The sequence below is a fragment of the Procambarus clarkii genome, chromosome 18, assembly GCF_040958095.1.
Source record: "Procambarus clarkii isolate CNS0578487 chromosome 18, FALCON_Pclarkii_2.0, whole genome shotgun sequence".
Classification (NCBI taxonomy): domain Eukaryota; kingdom Metazoa; phylum Arthropoda; class Malacostraca; order Decapoda; family Cambaridae; genus Procambarus; species Procambarus clarkii.
Genome location: NC_091167.1, coordinates 33,719,648 through 33,742,499, shown reverse-complemented (window position 1 = coordinate 33,742,499; position 22,852 = coordinate 33,719,648). Strand labels below are relative to the sequence as shown.

General features: G+C 46.0%; 1 protein-coding gene and 1 non-coding gene across 2 annotated transcripts in view; one reads left to right on the top strand and one right to left on the bottom strand.

Moving 5' to 3' along the window:
- Positions 1 to 21,998, bottom strand: part of LOC123754409 (lysosomal proton-coupled steroid conjugate and bile acid symporter SLC46A3) — a 61,540-nt gene extending 39,542 nt beyond the window's left edge. Inside the window, exons 1-4 of the mRNA XM_045736793.2 lie at positions 20,690 to 21,998; positions 7,551 to 7,646; positions 5,031 to 5,174; positions 1,412 to 1,495 (exon numbers count right to left, since the gene is read on the bottom strand). Coding sequence (XP_045592749.2) covers positions 1,412 to 1,495; positions 5,031 to 5,174; positions 7,551 to 7,646; positions 20,690 to 21,674 — 1,309 coding nt within the window. The 5' untranslated portion in view covers positions 21,675 to 21,998. The remainder of the gene's footprint in view (positions 1 to 1,411; positions 1,496 to 5,030; positions 5,175 to 7,550; positions 7,647 to 20,689) is intronic.
- On the top strand, positions 585 to 657 carry TRNAK-CUU (transfer RNA lysine (anticodon CUU)). Its single transcript has one exon. It is a non-coding gene; the product is annotated as a tRNA-Lys (tRNA).
- Positions 21,999 to 22,852: the final 854 nt, after the last annotated feature.

Here is a 22,852-nt window from a genome sequence, read left to right as displayed (position 1 = left end):
TCTTTTAGCGTGAGAGTAGTGGGGAAATGGAATGCACTTCAGGAACAGGTTGTGGAAGCAAATACTATTCATAATTTTAAAACCAGGTATGATAGGGAAATAGGACAGGAGTCATTGCTGTAAACAACCGATGCTCGAAAGGCGGGATCCAAGAGTCAATGCTCGATCCTGCAGACACAACTAGGTGAGCACACACACATACACACACACATACACACACACACACACACACACACACACACACACACACACACATACACACACACATACACACACACACACACACACACACACACACACACACACACACATACACACACACACACACACACACACACACACACACACACACACACACATACACACACACACACACACACACACACACACACACACACACACACACACACACACACACACACACATGCACACACACACACACACACACACACACACACACACACACACACACACACACACACACACACACACACACACACACACACACACATACACACACACACACACATACACACACACACACACACACACACACACACACACACACACACACATGCACACAAGCCCGGCTAGCTCAGTCGGTAGAGCACGAGACTCTTAATCTCGGGGTCGTGGGTTCGAGCCCCACGTTGGGCGTATCATTATGCCCAAATGAGCCACAAAGATATTAGAAAGAAATTTTTTAGTGTCAGAGTGGTTGACAAATGGAATGCATTAGGAAGTGATGTGGTGGAGGCTGACTCCATACACAGTTTCAAGTGTAGATATGATAGAGCCCAGTAGGCTCAGGAATCTGTACACCTGTTGATTGACGGTTTAGAGGCGGGACCAAAGAGCCAGAGCTCAACCCCCGCAAACACAACTAGGTGAGTACAACTAGGTGAGTACACACATAAACACACACATACCCCGAGGGGCCGGTGGCTGTGTGGACAGCACGCTTGATACGTAGTCATGTGGACTGGGGCTTGATTCCTGGGGCCAGCAGAAACAAATGGGCAGAGTTTCTTTCACCCTGATGTCCCTGTTGCATCCTCAATATTGACAGTACGGTATAATACTAAGTGTTATAAGTACAATTCTTGACTGCAAGGAATAGTACATAATTACACTTACTTGTGCCGTTATATTTACCTCCCCATATTCGAAGAATAGGGCTGCCCTGTTACCTAGCAGTAAATAGGTACCTGGGAGTTAGACAGCTGTCACGGGCTGCTTCCTGGGGTGTGTGAGTGTGAAAAATACTTAGTAACAGTTGATTGATTGACAGTTGAGAGGCGGGCCGAAAGAGCAGAGCTCAACCCCCCGCAAGCACAACTAGCTGAATACACACACACACACATACACATACACTTATATGTTACCTATTATACTTATGTATAATACTTACCTAGCTCGTCCGGAGCGACGTACTTGGACAGCAAAGCTCGGATGGCAATGGCGCAGGAGTTGACCAAGAGGGCGGCCACGGGCGCTGGAGTGGCAGACACGGAGGTGAAGAGGAAGGGAAGGAAGAAGGAGGCAGAGGAGAGGAAAAGAGGGAGACACGGGAGAGAGAAAGAGGGATTATCACTGGAATTACTGCAACAGGCTTTGTTCAATATTAATTAGTAAGTGAAATGAGCACTTATTATAGTTGAGAATTTTCTTAGATTTTTAAGTTGAAATAAATTCGTTAATATTATTATTATTATTTAAGTTATTATTTTAAAGAACTTAAATTAATATTTTACATTATTATTTACATACATTAATATTTAATAATATTTAATTTACATTAAATAATAATGTAAAATTAATATTTTATATTATTATTTACATATATATATATGTACATATATATATATATATATATATATATATATATATATATATATATATATATATTTTATTAAATATGACCGAAAAAGTAAGATTAATAATTCTAACACGAATTTTCTCAATCTTTCGTACATTATGCTTCACTGTTGGAGGTAAATCAAAAATCACTTCTCCAAAATTCATTTTTATTTCTAGTCTGACGCGACACGGGCGCGTTTCGTAAAACTTATTACATTTTCAAAGACTTCACAAATACACAACTGATTAGAACTTGCGTTTCCCTGATTTTATATCTACATTTGAGTGAGGTGGGAAGGGTGATGTGGCATTACATTTGAGTAAGGTGGGAAGGATGATGTGGCATTAGAGGATATTAATAGGGTATTAAAAGTATCAACACAAGACAGAACACGAAACAATGGATATTGAATAGAAGTGTTTGTTGAAAGCCTATTGGTCCATATTTCTTGATGCTTCTATATTGGAGCGGAGTCTTGAGGTGGGTAGAATATAGTTGTGCAATAATTGGCTGTTGATTGCTGGTGTTGACTTCTTGATGTGTAGTGCCTCGCAAACGTCGAGCCGCCTGCTATCGCTGTATCTATCGATGATTTCTGTGTTGTTTACTAGGATTTCTCTGGCGATGGTTTGGTTATGGGAAGAGATTATATGTTCCTTAATGGAGCCCTGTTGTTTATGCATCGTTAAACGCCTAGAAAGAGATGTTGTTGTCTTGCCTATATACTGGGTTTTTTGGAGCTTACAGTCCCCAAGTGGGCATTTGAAGGCATAGACGACGTTAGTCTCTTTTAAAGCGTTCTGTTTCGTGTCTGGAGAGTTTCTCATGAGTAGGCTGGCCGTTTTTCTGGTTTTATAGTAAATCGTCAGTTGTATCCTCTGATTTTTGTCTGTAGGGATAACGTTTCTATTAACAATATCTTTCAGGACCCTTTCCTCTGTTTTATGAGCTGTGGAAAAGAAGTTCCTGTAAAATAGTCTAATAGGGGGTATAGGTGTTGTGTTAGTTGTCTCTTCGGAGGTTGCATGGCTTTTCACTTTCCTTCTTATGATGTCTTCGATGAAACCATTGGAGAAGCCGTTATTGACTAGAACCTGCCTTACCCTACAGAGTTCTTCGTCGACTTGCTTCCATTCTGAGCTGTGGCTGAGAGCACGGTCGACGTATGCGTTATCAACACTCCTCTTGTACCTGTCAGGGCAGTCGCTGTTGGCATTTAGGCACATTCCTATGTTTGTTTCCTTTGTGTAGACTGCAGTGTGGAAACCTCCGCCCTTTTCCATGACTGTTACATCTAGAAAAGGCAGCTTCCCATCCTTTTCCGTCTCGTAAGTGAAACGCAGCACGGAACTCTGCTCAAATGCCTCCTTCAGCTCCTGCAGATGTCTGACATCAGGTACCTGTGTAAAAATGTCGTCAACATACCTGCAGTATATGGCCGGTTTCAAGTTCATGTCGACTAAGACTTTTTGCTCGATGGTACCCATGTAGAAGTTTGCAAACAGGACACCTAGGGGAGAACCCATAGCGACCCCATCTACTTGCTTATACATGTGCCCATCCGGGCTCAAGAAGGGTGCCTCTTTAGTACAAGCTTGGAGTAGTTTCCTCAGAATACTTTCTGGCATGTCAAGAGGAGTACAGGCTGGATCACGATACACTCTGTCGGCTATCATTCCGATTGTCTCGCCCACAGGTACGTTGGTAAACAGCGATTCTACGTCCAACGAGGCTCTTATCCCTGTGGCCCGTGCGCCCCGCAGTAAGTCCACAAATTCCTTTGGAGACTTCAGGCTGAAGGCGCAAGGAACATAAGGAGTCAGCAGGCCGTTGAGTCGCTTCGCCAATCTGTACGTGGGTGTGGGTATCTGGCTAATGATTGGCCGAAGTGGGTTTCCAGGCTTGTGCGTCTTGACATTTCCATACGCATATCCAGGTTTATATTCCCCAATATAGATTGAGAAAATTCGTGTTAGAATTATTAATCTTACTTTTTCGGTCATATTTAATAAAATATGTCTACAGGAAAGACTGCTACCAATATATATATATATATATATATATATATATATATATATATATATATATATATATATATATATATATATATATATATATATATATATATATATATATATATATATATATATATATATATATATATATATATGTGTGTGTGTGTGTGTGTATATCACGAAAATAAACACGTGATTAAGAATGTGACAATGTCAGACCACGGAGGAAAAATTAAACAGGAATTTCCTGAAGTACTTTCGTATATTAAATACATCTTCAGAAGGTCATTTTACCCATCACTCGATCTGTAAAATGACCTTCTGAAGATGTATTTAATATACGAAAGTACTTAAGGAAATTCCTGTTTTATTTTTCCTCCGTGGTCTGACATTGTCATATATATATATATATATATATATATATATATATATATATATATATATATAAAGATGGATATTATTTATTTGATCAAACAAGCATCATTATCTAACATTACCAAACACCTTATTTAACATTACCAAACATCTATCATTATTTAACATTGGGGAACAACTAACAACTATAATTACTGCATGACTAGCATTATCTATAATCACCATGAGACAAAAAGTTATGTTGACCAGAGTACACACTAGAAGTTGAAGGAACGACAACGTTTCGGTCCGTCCTAGACCATTCTCAAGTCGATTGTGTCTTCAAGTCTTCAAACATTCTCAAGTCTTCAAACAATCGACTTGAGAATGGTCCAGGACGGACCGAAACGTCGTCGTCCCTTCAACTTCTAGTGTGTGGTCTGGTCAACATACTTCAGCCACGTTATTGTGACTCATCGCCTGCAAAATGTTACATTTGAAAGGCGTGTCCCGACAAACGATAATGATGGCAATTTCCAGGTGAGTGATAGCAGGTCTTATTTGTTTTTTCAGCTCGCGATAACAGGAATAATTTTCCCCGTTAACAGAAGGTGAAGACCTGTTTTAAAACAGAATCCATAAAAGGATATAATGGGGGAAAATACTTCCCTTCAAAGCAATAACGGGATAAAGATTACCGTTAAAATGATAACGGAAAGAAAGAAAAAAAAAATAGTTCCCCCCCTCTTACAAAGTGATAACTAACGACACTGTGCCCACATTCTCCTGGCGAGACTTACCGAGCCACATGAAGAAGAAGGTGCCAGGGGTGACGAGGCCGTAGAAGACGTAGTCGAAGACGGAGGAGAAGGCCCCCACCAGCGCCAGCACGTTGTCCGACACCTTCAGTCCCGCGCTCAGCACCGGCACCGCCACCAGCGACCCTGGCGGAGGAACCGCACAGATGGCGGGGTCATCATAGGTCTCCCTTGAACGTCAGTTTATTATTTTTTTGAAGCCACTAAAGTTAGTCCCTACAGAGATTACTTCGTGATGAGATGTTGTGGAGGTCACGTCAGGTTACTAAAGGTCATGTCAGGTCACATGTCAGGTCCCCGAAGGACCCCGATAAATTACCCAGTCGTCGACACACACACACACAAGATAACTAATGGGCCGGGAGATGGACCATTGCCCAATTAGTGGGGGGGGTAAAGTTGCAATAACTGTTGGTAATGTAAATATTGACGACTAGCGGGGGTGTCAACAACCAGTGAAAGGTTGACTGAGTGCCACATGTCGCGAAGGAAAATTTGTGACTGTCACGGGCTAAGGAAGGAGATGAAGGTGCCATAGGATGGGGGAAGGTGCCACAGGGTGAAAAAGGAGAGGATTAAGGTCCCATGGGAAGGGAAGAGTGCCTCAGGATGTTGGAGAAAAGTGCCATAGTATGGTGAAGAAGAGTGAGATGCCACAAGACTGTAAGGGTACCACGGAATGTTGAAGGAAAGGAAGGTATCAGAGAATGGGAGAATAACCAAAGGATGAAAAAGGTAAGTGCCACGGGATGGCGAAGGAGAGGAAAGTACCCAAGAACAGGAAAGAAATATAACATACCACAAGACCAGGAAATCAGGGAAAGTGCGACTATAAGCAAAGGAAAATTTCCAAAGTCTCACTCAGGAAACGTAAGGAAACCACACGAGGCCGGGAGACTGTCATTCTTAAGGTGAACACCATTAGTCGTAGCAGAAAAAAAATGTGCCAGAAAAATACGAAAGAGTGGAAGGTGCCGCCATAAGCCACGGGAGGAAGGTGATGTGCCGTAGTTCCGCCAGAGGCCGCTAAGAGGGAGCGGCGGAGCCACAAGCCAAAGAGAAGTTGGAGCCATAAGCCAGGGTAGAAGAAGGTACCACAGACAAGGATAGGAGAAGGTACCATAGACGAGGTAGAAGGTACCATAGACCAGGTAGAAGGTGCCATAGACCAGGTAGAAGGTGTCATTGACCAGGTAGAAGGTGCCATAGCCCAGGTAGAAGGTGCCATAGCCCAGATAAAAGGTACCATAGACCAGGTAGAAGGTACCATAGACCAGGTAGAAGGTGCCATAGACCATGTAGAAGGTGCCATAGACCAGATAAAAGGTACCATAGACCAGGTAGAAGGTGCCATAGACCAGATAAAAGGTACCATAGACCAGGTAGAAGGTGCCATAGCCCAGGGGAGTTTGGGAACGTGCAAATACCATGCGGAAGAAGTAAAATGTTCCATTCATCTGTGAAGAAAGTGGGGGGAGCAAAATGCGAAAAGCTGGAATAGCAGAATATGGAATATATAGGAGTTTTTCCTCCTATATGGTGCATATAGGAACGGGGACAAAAGCTGGATAGGACTGGGGAAGATGCTACAAGCTGGGGAAATTTCCCCAGCGTTCCAAATTGGAACGATTGACAGCAAATTGGATTGATAGACAGCACTCTGTTGCTACTCTTGTCTATGTACAGGGGTTGGGGGAGGGTTATAGATTTTTGTTGTTGTTTTAGATTCAGCTACTGGGAGCAAAAAGTTCAAAGTAGCACGGGCTACGGTGAGCCCGTAATGGACTTACATGGCACAGGAGCTGAGCTATATATGCGGTCTGTCTTCGACCTAGTATCCTTATCTCTTAGAATAGTTAGCTATACGTGAAATGTGTGTGTCGTCTGTTCGCCTATATATATATATATATATATATATATATATATATATATATACATATATATATATATATATATATATATATATATATATGTGTGTGTGTGTGTGTGTGTGTGTGTGTGTGTGTGTGTGTGTGTGTGTGTGTGTGTGTGTGTGTGTGTGTGTGTGTGTGTGTGTGTGTGGAGAGAACCACAAGCCAAGAAGAGAGAGAACCACAGGTCAGGGAGAGAACCAGTGGCCATGAGAGCACCATTCAGAAAGGGAGAATAACAAAAGTTCCATGAACAGTTACGGGTCAAATAAACATAAACAAAGAACATAAGAACACGGTGAGGGTGCCACGTATCAACAATTAACTGAGAGAGAGAGAGAGAGAGAGAGAGAGAGAGAGAGAGAGAGAGAGAGAGAGAGAGAGAGAGAGAGAGAGAGAGAGAGAGAGAGACGAGAGAGAGAGAGAGAGAGAGAGAGAGAGAGAGAGAGAGAGAGAGAGAGAGAGAGAGAGAGAGAGAGAGAGAGAGAGAGAGAGAGAGAGAGAGAGAGAGAGAGAGAGAGAGACGGACGGACGATTAAGGCAGGAAACAGAACACAAATATTGGGTACCAAGCCTTTATAGGGGAACTCACCCAGGGTAGCCAGCAGATTCTTGTAGGTGACCCAGAGACCGTAGTCGGAGGCCTGCCAGCCGAGCACCTGCCTCGTGAACAGGTACATGTAGGCTCCTGCAGAGGAGAAAAACACCTCATTATAGCAGCTTGTCGTGGCTAGTACATGTTATTATAGTCTTATCGGGGAGAAAAATTAAGTTCGGAGTGACAAATTACGCTTGCAGAGTTGTGGAACACATTACAGGTTACTTAATGTGTGTGGAATATCTTGATGGTTTCTAGCCTTTGGTTTGGTATATACGAGTATTAGTGATATCAATAGGAGCTGCCTCGTATGGACCACAATAGACCTTTTGCAGTTTCCTTAATATTGATGTTCTTCACCATATAACGTGTTTAGTACATATATATACTGACTCTGAGATCCCCATCCCCCCATACACATCTATTATCTCTCGTCTTATTTTATATAACTTTAACAATTTTAAGCAACTTTTCTTGTAGATATTTCCTATTCTTCTCAGTATTTTTAATGTAGCGATCATATCCACTCTCTTCCTTCTCTCCTCCAGAGTTTCAGGACGGTGTTACATATATATCATTGGCCTCACATAGACTGTATAGATTGTCTTGAAAGAGTCGTTAATTACGTTTTATATATGTAGTTCTGATGTCCGCTGGCTTCCCATGTGCTCCCGATGTTTTCTGTTTATATGTTCCTTTTATCTCACAGTGTAGTCTTCTGCTTTTTAACCTCATCTTCCCATATATATATTACATTGCACTGGACGGGGGTTGAATTCTTTCCTGCCCACTGCTGGAGTTTGCCAAGGTCTTGGGATCACGTCCTTGTAGCTCCACACCACCCGGCATCCAGGGGACCATGGCACGTACACACGCCCCCACGAACAAAAAGTTGCTGGGAGCAGCCGGAGCCACTCCCGGCCCTATGTAGTAGCTCGGTGAACCGCCATGACCTCCAACGGCGCTGCTAACGCCCCACTGAACGCGGTCTGGGTTACTCCACAGTTTCAACCCGATCGAGGTATTCATAGAAGCCTTATCACGGTCAGCAGGGTATCATCGGGTAGCCAGAGTCCCACTCCCCACAGCCCCTATCTCAAGAGTCGTGATACGCGAGGCCTCGTAGCTCTTCCGTTGCAAAAACGCTTCCCTGATATGAAAATTTGCCTCATCTGCTAGCTCATCTGCCTGTTTTATTTAGGATTACTGGGTAGAACCTTAATTTAGAGGCATGCTCGAATTGGACAGTTCTTAATAGCCAGTTGGGCAGCTCTCTGTGGCCTGGTGGGCAGTTCTTTGTGCCAGTTGGGCAGCCCTTTGTGTCCTGCTGGACAGCCTGGTGGGCAAGCGGTAAGACACATAGGAGAGATTCTCAGTTTACATATTTAGGTTCAGAGCGCGGTGCGCGTCGACGCACTGCGCACTCTGTGAACGCATTAAATCTTTTAAGAGTATTTGTTATACCTTAGACAAATGTATGGTCATACTGTATTGCATGACCCTCTGCAGTGCGATAATAACCTCCACATCCTCCATCAACCCCCTCCAAGTCCTCCATGATTCCCTCCACATCCTCCATCAACCCCTCCACATCCTCCATCAACCCCTCCACATCCTCCATAAACCCCTCCACATCCTCCATGAATCCCTCCACATCCTCCATAAACCCCTCCACATCCTCCATGAATCCCTGATCATCTGCAGTGAGACACGAGTCACTGTTTGGCTGCTCCGGGATGTATTACGTCGTCTCTCCCATTAACGACAAACATTACAACACATTTTACAACTTCATTCTCAGTATGAGGAGCTCACTGAGAATTATAAACACCAGGAAGCACCATCGTCACTATTAACAACAGTGTAGTTATGGGCCTCCATAACTGCATCAGAGATGGTATCTCTGTACATATTATATATTATATGTTTTTTTATATATATAAAATATATTATATCCTAATATATACACTCACTGCGTATCCTTACGGCTTCCCCGAACGAGCCGGACCGTCCAAGTCACGAGAGACAAGGAGAGAAAAATCATACTGCGGTTTCACTGGATAAAAATGTCGTTTACATGGAAATCTGAAACCATCAAGAGGAAAAGGTTCTCTCTCCGATTTCTGGCTTCATGCGGGACGAGAGCGAAGAGTGGTGAAGGAGGGATGGGGGGGGGGTATGGTAGTGTGTTTGGGGGGTTCTGGGAGAATGGGTTGTAAGGAGAAGGGGGAGGAGGTGGGTTTTTTTCGGGGTTTTGGGAGGATGTCCGTGTCTCAAGGTGATGGGGGGAAGGAGTGCCGTGTGATTCTGGGAGGAGGAGGAGGAGGTTGTAAGGGAAGAGGAATGCCTTAAGGCGGTAGATCCTTAGAAGTTCTTGGTGTAGAGCGGATGTCATAGCATGGTTGGAGAAGAGTTGTTGTGCCTTCGGGTGTTTTATTTTTTTTTTTAATTTTGCCCCGAGGGGGTCAGTTTATTAGGCAGCGCCACTCATCCTGTGAGCGGTCATACCGCCATAGCAGCCATGTATAACACTCCCCAATAGGAAGAAAACCCGCTGGGTTGTTCATCGGGTGATGTTTGAGGGGGTTGTTCGTGGGGGTGGAGGTTGAGTGGGGGGGGGGTTGGCTGTGTAACTTGTTGTGGTGGCTGTGTAACTTGTTGTGGTGGCTGTGTAACTTGTTGTGGTGGCTGTATAACTTGCTGTGGTGGCTGTGTAACTTGTTGTGGTGGCTGTGTAACTTGCTGTGGTGGCTGTGTAACTTGTTGTGGTGGCTGTATAACTTGTTGTGGTGGCTGTATAACTTGTTGTGGTGGCTGTATAACTTGCTGTGGTGGCTGTGTAACTTGCTGTGGTGTCTGTGTAACTTGTTGTGGTGGCTGTGTAACTTGCTGTGGTGTCTGTGTAACTTGCTGTGGTGGCTGTGTAACTTGCTGTGGTGTCTGTGTAACTTGTTGTGGTGGCTGTGTAACTTGCTGTGGTGGCTGTGTAATTTGCTGTGGTGGCTGTATAACTTGCTGTGGTGGCTGTATAACTTGTTGTGGTGGCTGTGTAACTTGCTGTGGTGGCTGTATAACTTGCTGTGGTGTCTGTGTAACTTGTTGTGGTGGCTGTATAACTTGCTGTGGTGGCTGTGTAACTTGTTGTGGTGGCTGTGTAACTTGCTGTGGTGTCTGTGTAACTTGTTGTGGTGGCTGTATAACTTGCTGTGGTGGCTGTGTAACTTGTTGTGGTGGCTGTGTAACTTGCTGTGGTGTCTGTGTAACTTGCTGTGGTGGCTGTGTAACTTGTTGTGGTGTCTGTGTAACTTGTTGTGGTGTCTGTGTAACTTGCTGTGGTGTCTGTGTAACTTGCTGTGGTGTCTGTGTAACTTGCTGTGGTGGCTGTGTAACTTGCTGTGGTGGCTGTGTAACTTGCTGTGGTGTCTGTGTAACTTGCTGTGGTGGCTGTGTAACTTGCTGTGGTGGCTGTGTAACTTTCTGTGGTGTCTATGTAACTTGCTGTGGTGGCTGTGTAACTTTGTGCGCTTGTGTATCTTGGCTTCTTCTTCCATGAGCAACACATTTTCTTAGACGGTTTAATTTTTCATCCTGTCACCTGTACCCAGACGCAGCTGGAACTTACTTAACTGTCTCAAGTGAAGAGACTATCAAACAAAGTGTTAACACCTTAATTGCAACCCCTCAAGTTTACGTTATCTTGTGAGAGTAAAGTGGGAGTGGAGGGCGGGGGGGGGAGGGGAACCTTTGTGAACAGCATCTATATTGGACAAAAAGTGCATTCCTAACTCAAACAATGTGGGGTTTATTATATGTCTAAAGTCTCTTAGATGGGAACACTGTCCTTCATTTATGCTGCAAATCTGACAACCTCGCCTTTTAGGCGTTGTTTCCATCTAGAATCTTCATGTAAACTTGTATACAAGACGAAATTTTCCAGTTAAGAAATTGTATTCGTTCGGTCGACCACCTTTTCGGCCATAGAGTGATTAAGGTTGTCGTCTGCAACTGAGCTGTATCAGTGTACAGTTTCACTGACTTGCTCTTCTGTCCTCCTTTTCTCGGCTGCCTTGTCATGGTGATGTTGTGTGATGGTGCTCCTGATTTGTAAAAGAAGTCTCGGAGATGAAGTATTTAATATGATTTCCTTCAGCACCTTTACAGCCAGCACATGATCTGCTCGTTCGTGTCCACAGATGAGAGGGGAATCCACAGGAACTTGACTCTCCTTCCTGCACTTGGATTGTGTGGTAAAGCGACGGTCTCACTTCTTGCAGGTCAGCGTTCAATCCCCCGACAGTCCAAGTGGTTGGTTCTTTTTCTCTCTTCACCCCCTCTTACTTCTCCTCACCCAATCTCTTCCTCTCACCCCCTAATCCCACGTCACCCCCGTCTCATCCCCTCGTCCTATCACTTCCCTGCATCTTCCCTCACCCATCTACTTAGTTTATCATGCAGTAGTTTGTATTCTACTCATCGGTGTTGACGTGTTACATTTATCAATTTGCTGAACTCTTTCCCCCCTCCCATCCCCCCCCCTCCCTAGCAAGTCATTCATCTACCTCAAGACTAATTTGAGACATAGTATTGTACTGTCTTCTGCCAGGTTCCACTTGTTACATTAGTACGGAAACCTTGAGGAGAGAGCACTAAGCCAGTATGACTGTACAGCTCACTTGTTACATTAGTGCACCCTGAAGACTCGTCCTTTATCACATCTCCATTTTCTATATTTGCCTCTAGCGGGGCACCATATCAAAGCTGCAATCTGCAGCTTAGAAATATCCCGTTTGCTCGCCCATTTTCTCTTGTCTGATTACCGTTAGCTTGTCAGGGGAGCCTTTGAGGCGAAATATGTAATGATTCAGCCTCTTTCTTTCTCTGTTCCTGTCTCTCGTATTAGACTTTGTTTAACTGCGAGTATCTTTTTGAATCTCGTGCTCCACTTGAGCACCTTCCATTGGTGTTCAAGTGGAGCACGATGGAAGGTGTTCCACCCATGGAACACCTTCCATGGGTGTTCAAGTGGAGCACGATGGAAGGTGTTCCACCCATGGAACACCTTCCATGGGTGTTCAAGTGGAGCACGATGGAAGGTGTTCCACCCATGGAACACCTTCCATGGGTGTTTAAGTCTCTCTCTTCAGCCTTACCAGATATTGTATTGTCGTTTACCTTCTGATTTATCTGTTGACAATCTTCTATGTGAGAATTCATACAAAATAGTTCTCTGTGCAGCCTGTCTCTTCCTCTAAACATCGTAAATGGCATTATCATGTTTTATACCAAAAACGTAAAGTTTCACTTCCCTGTTATGTTTGCAAGCGCAGTGCATGACGTTGTTCTGTACAAATAGAATAGATATATACAAATTGTATTTGTATATATCTACCTCACCCATTTTCATTGCCTTCTTCTATATTTGTCTGGCTAGAGGTCAGCCATTCCAGGAACGTTTCGATGATCTCGAAACGTTTTTCGTGGCGATTCTTTGGGGCGATTCTTCCTAACGGTTCCATGTCATCCAAGAACGCAGCGTGAACCCTACGGCTTAATTCCTCGTCCTAAGCATTGATGTATTACAATAAAAAAAGGATAGGCCTAAGCACCGAACCTTTTGTTCCTCCACTGGATCTCTCTACTCTAAGGTCTCCCCATTTTGTATGAACCTTTATCTCACATTTGATTCCAAATTCAGCACGCTCCCAGGTACTTTTGCTTGGTTGTCTAGTTTATATCAGAGTCTTTATAGTGTGGAAGGGCATCAAGTACCTCCTAGCAGATCAGGAAGACAGATCGGAAAAACCATTCCCTGTTCTGCATTATCACTGTTACCTTGTAAAACTAAAGTAGGTTTCACAGCTACGACGTCCCCATTCCTGAGACCGTGCTGGTGTTTATATAGTTCACACATTCTATATAGTTAGTTCACTTATGTCTTCCTGATTATCCTCCCCCAATGTTTACAGAGAATATATAAGTAATACCTCCACTTTCAGTTTATTATATATATATATATATATATATATATATATATATATGTTATAGTGTGTGTGTGTGTACTCACCTAGTTGTGTTTGCGGGGGTTGAGCTTTGGTTCTTTGGTCCCGCCTCTCAACGTGTGTGTGTGTAGACGAGCTCTCACCTGCTCGTCCATATAAAACAACAACAGGACTAACGAAAAATAATAATTGAATAGGTTATGTGGTCAAAAGTTATTTGCTGGACGCCACTTTTGGTAAGTGGATAGGCAACACTCCCCCATTCACCTGTTCACCCACATGCAACACTCGTCCCTTCACCTGTCCTCTCACAACGGACTCTTCCATATAGACTCAGCGCTGCTTGAATGCATCGTATTTGCATAGCAATTTATAAAGCTAACCTTGATATTTGACTCATGACTTACTAGTCTTATTGACGTAAGAACTTTGGGCGTCAAGCTGCTCTGTCACTGCGCAGTGTTCATGCAGAGGCGGAGTGATTTAAAAGTTTGAAACAGCGTACCACAACCCTTTCCTTCAGTCTCCCCCCTCCATTTCTTTCCCTTACTTTACCTCGTTTTCCTTCCACTAGTTCAGCCCCTCACCCCCCAACCCGTCCTCTTAATAAAAATATCATCACTTTTGGCTCGTATGCGCGCTATGGCCAAATTTGGACGTAATTTGAAATGAAATCGACTCACAAAAATGACGTACTGTCCCGTTTTCTGTTTGAGTCGTCCGGCTTACTTGGTAAGGTTAGAAGAGGAAACTTTCAATTAACGTTTTTCATAACGTTTTGAAACTTTATGAGAATTTCCTGCCCACCTAACCTACCAGAGGACCCATAACTTACTGTTGTTGAAAAAAAATCCCAAATTTATTTTCATTTTTTTTTTCATTTTTAAATTACGTCCACTTTCGGCCATACGGGCAAACGGCCAAAAGCGACGTTATTTTTAAGAGGACAGGTTGTACCCCCATCCACCACCTTTTCCTCATCTTCAAGCCTTCGAGATGAGAGGAGCAGCATCTCGATTGTATAAAATGTGAACAATCACAGGGGTGCCCCGTCTAAGAGGGTGACACAAAGTGATAAGAATGTTTTAAGAACTAAGATATTAAGCCTATGACTGGAAACCGAAATAACACCGGCTGAGATAAGCCAAGAATCGGTTCACTTAAAAATATGATTAATGGAGCCATAACTCGAAACAAGAGAGACTTCGACGCCAATAAGCTCTGTTAATATATTCGAGCTCACCAATACAATCACTGAGAGGGACGTCGACGATATTCATGCAGGCTTCCTTATGCAAGCCTCTTAGTGTGCGTGCGTGTGTGTGTGTGTGTGTGTGTGTGTGTGTATGTGTGTGTGTGTGTGTGTGTGTGTGTGTGTGTGTGTGCGTGCGTGCGTGCGTGCGTGCGTGCGTGTGTGCATGTGTATGAAGTGATCACAAGGAAAACAAATATCCCATAGCGCTCAGTCAACCAAGAGCCCATACAGTCAGTCTGGGCACTACCGAACAGTCAAGAACTCTGTCCTCACACCTTCAACCTTTCCTCAAGCTAAACCTCTCACTCGACAATTGCCGAGTGAGAGGTGGACAGTCGTAAGAACATGTCCTGACTGACTCGGCTGTTTTGGATAGCATTCAAACGTAAAAAAAAGGTTTATTTAAATAATATATCCACCTGTGAGATCAGTTATGCTGTTGTGGTATGTATCAGCTGAGTGACATTTACCAACAAGGACAACAACCAAGGTTCAAGGTTTCTCCTGGAATCTGGTGAGGGTTATTAAAGCCTGTCTAGGAGGGACAAGGGAGTGAATTAGTTTTTGTTTTAGAAGAGAGGGAGTGGGGGAGGGGAGGGAGGACGAGGAGGAGAAGGAAGAGGAAGAGGGAAGGAAAGGAGAAGGAGAGGGGGGGGAGGAGGTGAGATACGTTTTTATCTCTAATTTTAAACTATTGAACATTTTTTTCTGAAGCGGCGATTCCAAAGAACATTACCCTAGCAAGCTGTCTTGTTCACTACTTTTATATTTGTCATTTCTTTACACACACACACACACACACACACACACACACACACACACACACACACACACACACACACACACACACACACACACACACACACAGAACTTGTTCAGTGACAGAGTAATTAACAAATGGAATGCATTAGGTAGTGATGTGGTGGAGGCTGACTCCATACGCAGTTTCAAATGTTGATATGATAAAGCCCAGTAGGCTCAGGAATCTGTACACCAGTTGATTGACGGTTGAGAGGCGGGGCCAAAGAGCCGAAGCTCGACCCCTGCAAGCACAAGTAGGTGAGTACATATAGCTTCCTGTGCTGACCTCGAGGCAATATAGAGCCTCCCTTGGTCTTAATAACACTTATTCGTCCGATTCGTTCTCTGATTTGTACCAAAGATCAGCCATTCAAGCTTAAGATCCTCCAGCACTTGACACCGGCTTCACATCACTGCAATATCATATTAGTGGCACCTCTTCCACCTTCACTGCTGCAAGGTCTTCGTGTCTACCGTTGGATATATTTGCTTCCCATGAGGAAGCTGGCACTGACTTCCTCATGGAAAGTTGACTGAGGATTTACATTAACAGTTAGATCTCTCGCAGCTGAGAGATACTGGCGTGACTAGAGAGACCCCTGGCGGTGTTTAACAGCCTCGTTGTAACTGGCTCCATGGCACCTTTGATTGATTGATGAAGATTAAGCCACCCAAAAAGGTGGCACGGGCATGAATAGCCCGTAAGTGGTGACCCTTTTGTGCCATCACCAGAATCAAGAGGTGATACTGGAGATCTGTGGAGGTGCGACTGCACCCTGTGTGACGGGAGATGTCTCCCGTCCATGGCACCTTATATAACAGGCGTATTTGAATCTGGGAATGGACATTTGTTCAGCAATACAATGCAAAAAGTAAATGCCTCTTCGTGTGCTATCCTCAACTTTGTATACGAGTGCAGGCGACAATGACACAAGTGTTCTACCTTTCATTAAATACAATATAGCATAATATGTTTCCTAACAAATATAAGAAATCATCCCGGAACAAAAGTTGACGCCGTCGATCAAAAAAAAATAGACAAGTTCCTCCTGCAGGAAGTGCCAGACCAGACGGGCTGTGACGGACAGCTCCAAGCATTAACCTTTTATTTATTTTGTCTATTTATTTATATATACAAGAGTTCTTACATTCTTGTAAAGTCACTAGCAAATCCTAATTTTCCCTGGAATACGACCCCGACAAATCGCTTAACAACCAGGTACCTATTCACTGCTGGGTGAACAGAGGTTACAGTTAAGGATTGGCGCCCAGTCAATCCTCTCCGGCCAGGATACGAACCTAGGCCAAAGCGCTCGCGAAGCGCCGGACGGGTGTTTTACCACTGCGCCACCGAGACTATCAGTCCCTTTTCAATCAAGTTATCACAAGACAAATCTGACCCCAGGCCGGGCTTGGGGAGTAGAAGAACTCCCGAAACCCACTCCAGGCACACTCCAGGCACACTCCAGGCACACTCCAGGCACACTCCAGGCACACTCCAGGCACACTCCAGGCACACTCCAGGCATACTCCAGGCACACTCCAGGCACACTCCAGGCACACTCCAGGCACACTCCAGGCACACTCCAGGCACACTCCAGGCATACTCCAGGCACACTCCAGGCACACTCCAGGCACACTCCAGGCACACTCCAGGCATACTCCAGGCACACTCCAGGCATACTCCAGGCACACTCCAGGCACACTCCAGGCACACTCCAGGCATACTCCAGGCACACTCCAGGCATACTCCAGGCACACTCCAGGCACACTCCAGGCATACTCCAGGCACACTCCAGGCACACTCCAGGCACACTCCAGGCATACTCCAGGCATACTCCAGGCATACTCCAGGCACACTCCAGGCACACTCCAGGCATACTCCAGGCACACTCCAGGCACACTCCAGGCACACTCCAGGCATACTCCAGGCATACTCCAGGCATACTCCAGGCATACTCCAGGCATACTCCAGGCACACTCCAGGCACACTCCAGGCATACTCCAGGCATACTCCAGGCACACTCCAGGCATACTCCAGGCACACTCCAAGCACACTCCAAGCACACTCCAGGCACACTCCAGGCACACTCCAGGCACACTCCAGGCACACTCCAGGCACACTCCAGGCATACTCCAGGCACACTCCAGGCATACTCCAGGCACACTCCAGGCATACTCCAGGCACACTCCAGGCATACTCCAGGCACACTCCAGGCATACTCCAGGCACACTCCAGGCATACTCCAGGCATACTCCAGGCACACTCCAGGCATACTCCAGGCACTCCAGGCATACTCCAGGCATACTCCAGGCACACTCCAGGCATACTCCAGGCACTCTCCAGGCACACTCCAGGCACTCTCCAGGCACACTCCAGGCACACTCCAGGCACACTCCAGGCACACTCCAGGCACACTCCAGGCACACTCCAGGCATACTCCAGGCACACTCCAGGCATATTCCAGGCACTCTCCAGGCACACTCCAGGCACTCTCCAGGCACACTCCAGGCACACTCCAGGCACACTCCAGGCACACTCCAGGCACACTCCAGGCACACTCCAGGCATACTCCAGGCACACTCCAGGCACACTCCAGGCATACTCCAGGCACTCTCCAGGCACACTCCAGGCACTCTCCAGGCACACTCCAGGCACACTCCAGGCACACTCCAGGCACACTCCAGGCATACTCCAGGCACACTCCAGGCATACTCCAGGCACTCTCCAGGCACACTCCAGGCACTCTCCAGGCACACTCCAGGCACACTCCAGGCACACTCCAGGCACACTCCAGGCATACTCCAAGGCATACTCCAGGCACACTCCAGGCATACTCCAGGCACTCTCCAGGCACACTCCAGGCACTCTCCAGGCACACTCCAGGCACACTCCAGGCACACTCCAGGCACACTCCAGGCACACTCCAGGCACACTCCAGGCATACTCCAGGCACACTCCAGGCATACTCCAGGCACTCTCCAGGCACACTCCAGGCACTCTCCAGGCACACTCCAGGCACACTCCAGGCACACTCCAGGCATACTCCAGGCACACTCCAGGCATACTCCAGGCACTCTCCAGGCACACTCCAGGCACTCTCCAGGCACACTCCAGGCACACTCCAGGCACACTCCAGGCACACTCCAGGCACACTCCAGGCATATTCCAAGGGGAAGGGAACTACTAGGAGAAAGCGTCAAGTTATTACATAGCCACTTTTTTAATATTAATTACATTTAATTTTAATATAATTTTAGTACAATTACATAGTAACCTTTTTAATACTCCAAATATTAAAAAACACATTAAAGAGCATCATGGCTGAGGTACCATCATACTGCTATACCTGCGAAAATACGGGTTCAAAAGACATGTTATATTCATGATAATATCATTAAAAGCACAATGTGTTAAGTTATGTAGCAATGTGTTTCATAGCTAAACGCTTACAGAATGCTCAAGATCAGAACACACAAGTTTACGACGGATTATCTCCAGATCATAAATATTTCTTAATATAGATTGTCGGTATGAAAACAAACGCCTTAAAATTATGAAACACGCGCATATACATGCACACACACACGCGCGGGCACACACACACACAGACACACACACACACACACACACACACACACACACACACACACACACACACACACACACACACACACACACACACACACACACACACACAAACTGGAGGAATCGTCTAGAAAATGACTACTAAACTTAAACTCAGGTAAGTGTAAGGTATTGAAATTAGGTGAAGGGAGCAGGAGACCGAACACAAGGTACCATCTGGGAGGTGGAATCCTGCATTCAAATAAAGAGAAAGATCTGGGGATTGATGTCACACCGAACCTATCCCTAGAAGCCCACATGAAAAGGATATCATCAGCGGCATATGCTTTGGCCAACAATTGGCCAACATAAGAACTGCCTTTACAAACTAGTGTAAGGAATCATTCAGAACCTTGTATACCACAGATGTCAGACCAATCCAGGAGTATGCAGCTCCAGTCTGAAGTTCATACCTAGTTAAACACAAAGTTAGAGAAGATTCAGAGTTATGCCACCAGACTAGTTCCAGAACTGAGAGGTATAAGTCACGCGGAAAGGCTATGGGAGCTAAATCTCACGTCCCTTGAAGACAGAAGAGCTAGGAGAGACATGATCAGTAGTAGAAGTAGTGGCATCCATCAATCTCAGGAGACTGTGGAGTTGCGCTCTGGTTGTCGGTCTGGAGTGGCCTCTCCAGGGGCCCAAAGCCAGAATAGGTTGATACGGAGGAGAAGCTGTCACCCATGCAGCAGATCCCCCCTCTCTCCACGGCTCCGAAAGTCTCCAATGGAAAGGCTAAACGCCAATAAGATTGGTTCCAGCGCCGTCGCAGGAACTGTCAGAACGAGGTTGAAGGCAACAACGAACTACCCCCCAGGGGGCTCCAGCTACGAAGTTTACCTCGAAGTCCATAGAAGACACAGGGACTCCAAACCCCCGAAAACCTCCAAACCATTGGAGGTTCGGTAGTTCCAGTATTATTACCCAATAGTTAGAAAATGGGGACTTGGATATTTCCAGACCTTAGCTCGAATCTCAGCAGTATTGAAGATATAAATTCCTTGTGTCACTGTATTGTTTAATTAAGCTTCAGGGACAAGTGTGGTGGGGGTGGGCTGTGCCGGCCCTCAGCCCCCACCCAGGCCGGGTGAAGGGTGGTGTACCCTTTACTCGCACTCAGGAGTGCAGGCACTCACACAGGAGTACAGCCACTCGCACAGGAGTACAGCCATTCGCACAGGAGTACATACACTCAACTAGGTGAGTACACACACACACACACACACACACACACACACACACACACACACAGCCTCCCGGAATGACCAGCTCGCAATAATTTGGCCATGATGATGATGGGATCACGGTGAGGTGTCCACCTAACCAAGGTCACAAGACTTGGACGCGGGACATAACCCCCTCTACGCCTCAACGGCTCATATGGGCCGTGCCACGATACGAACTAACGAAAACAGCAAATGAGTGAAAAGAATGCAAGAGTGCCACCCACCTCGACCCAGCTTCCTCAGCAGGTTGCAGAGGATGAGCAGCAGGATGTAGATTCTCACGTTGCCTTCTCTCTTCTTGAGCGTGCACTTGAAGCTCTCCGTGATCCTCTTGGGGTTAAAGAAGTCCTTGATCATCAGAGTGAGGGTGATTCTTTTAACCTTCTTGAGGACGCTCTTGGTGTGCAAAACGTTCTTCTTTTTGACCTTGTCGATGCCGTACACCCAAGCAATGCTCTCCCGGAGTCGCAGAGACTGCTTCGGAGGCAGAATTTTTTCCAGTTTCTGCACGTTGGCAAAGGGTCCGTGGCTCTCCGGCAAGAAGAATATGATGTATAGGAGGATTACCACGTACATGCTCAAGGACGTGCCAAAGAGCGTCTGGTACCCGCCGGCTTTATATATGTAAGTGCCAATCAGAGTGCCAATGGGGCCGCCGAGGAACCAGATACTGTTTGCCAGGCCCACGCGAGAAGTTCTGGTCGACTCTGACGTCACGTCGCTGATGTAAGAGTTGGAAGCCGTGAGGAAGGACACAGTGCCACCACCCAAGGAGTCGAGGAGGGCCACGAAGAGCAGGTACTCCACTGGCCACGTCCCGACCGTCGAGGCCACCAGGTAACCTAAACTGTAGAGGAGGTGGCCGAAGGTGCACACCGCCAGGGGCACCTTCCTGCCGTACTTGTCGCTCCAAGCACCCATGAACAGGATGAAAAAGAGCGGGATGACTGCAGTGATGATACCGTTGTACATGGCGAACACACTCACTTCCTTACTCATGCTGTCCTTCACGTCTTTGTAGTTTGTGAGGTTCGAGCACACCTCTGACGTTTGATTGAGGTTGACAAGACATACTTTGTCCATTTGGAGGTTTTCCACCAGCACTACCATGTTGGAGTAGGCCAGGCCATCCAGCAGCATGATGGGCTCCACGGAGATGGTGCCCAACACCGCTACGAACCTCCGCCACCAACTGCCGGGTGCCTCCATCCTGGGGTGGTGCACCTCACACACACTCCCCAACAACTGTCAGTAGCAACAAAGGGCTCTACGCTTATGTATCGCCCTCTGACACACACACACATACACACTGTCCCCCCTGCGTCTCTTCACTCAGGATCTACATACATTTTATATTTCCATTGTGCTTATATACAACAAAAAAAGCCCCGGCTTCTGGTAATAAACTTTCCCCGTATGGGAACTAAAACTCGCGGGTGAAATCCCCCAGTGGTGACGCTCGTCTCAAGTCCGGCCGGGCTGGTGTTGCCTGTAGATCCTGCCCGGGACTGAGCTGGGGCCAGATTGTTGGGGACCCGCAGCCTGGCACACTCCTTCCTGCTGGGTGGGAGGAGCCTACATTCTGACGTCACACGCAAGGGTCGCCTGCTTGAGCTTAAAGCTAAAGGTCATATACCGGGTATTTTGTAACTGCAGCTGACTGGTAGGCTGTATACCTCCAAGACAACCATTCTGGAGACATCATGCAGATGACCGAAGTATTTGTTGTGTTATAGTCTTTATAGTCAGAAACAATGCGAGACGGGTAAGGGTATGCGCAGATGGGTAAGGGGTATACGCAGATGGGTAAGGGGTATACGCAGACGGGTAAGGGTATACGCAGACGGGTAAGTGTATACGCAGACGGGTAAGTGTATACGCAGACGGGTAAGGGTATACCCAGACGGGTAAGGGTATACGCAGACGGGTAAGGGTATACGCAGACAGGTAAAGGTATACGCAGACAGGAAGTTGGGAAACGTGTTGGTGGGATGGAGGGGGGGGTATGTTTCCCCGCGTATTGAGGCCTAGTTTCCATGGTATACAGTGACAGCGAGGATATATTCACCAAGACCGGGGGTCTCTTGATAGCTTAATGTAAAAATGTCAATAAAACCCAAACTATTGATGTAAACAATGTGTTATGAGACACATATACCTTACTGACAGGACTAATCAATAATAAATCGAATAAACGACGAATGTGGATGTAATTAGTTGTCAACAAAAATAACCTATTCGATATGTGCCCTAATATATACTTTCCTGTATCTACATGTGTAGCTGTAGCCTTAAACGTGACCCCCCTTGTATCCTCGGGTGTGACCGGGTGTTCTCAAGTGTGATCATTATCCTCAGTTGTGCCTGTACTCTCCTCAGATGTGACG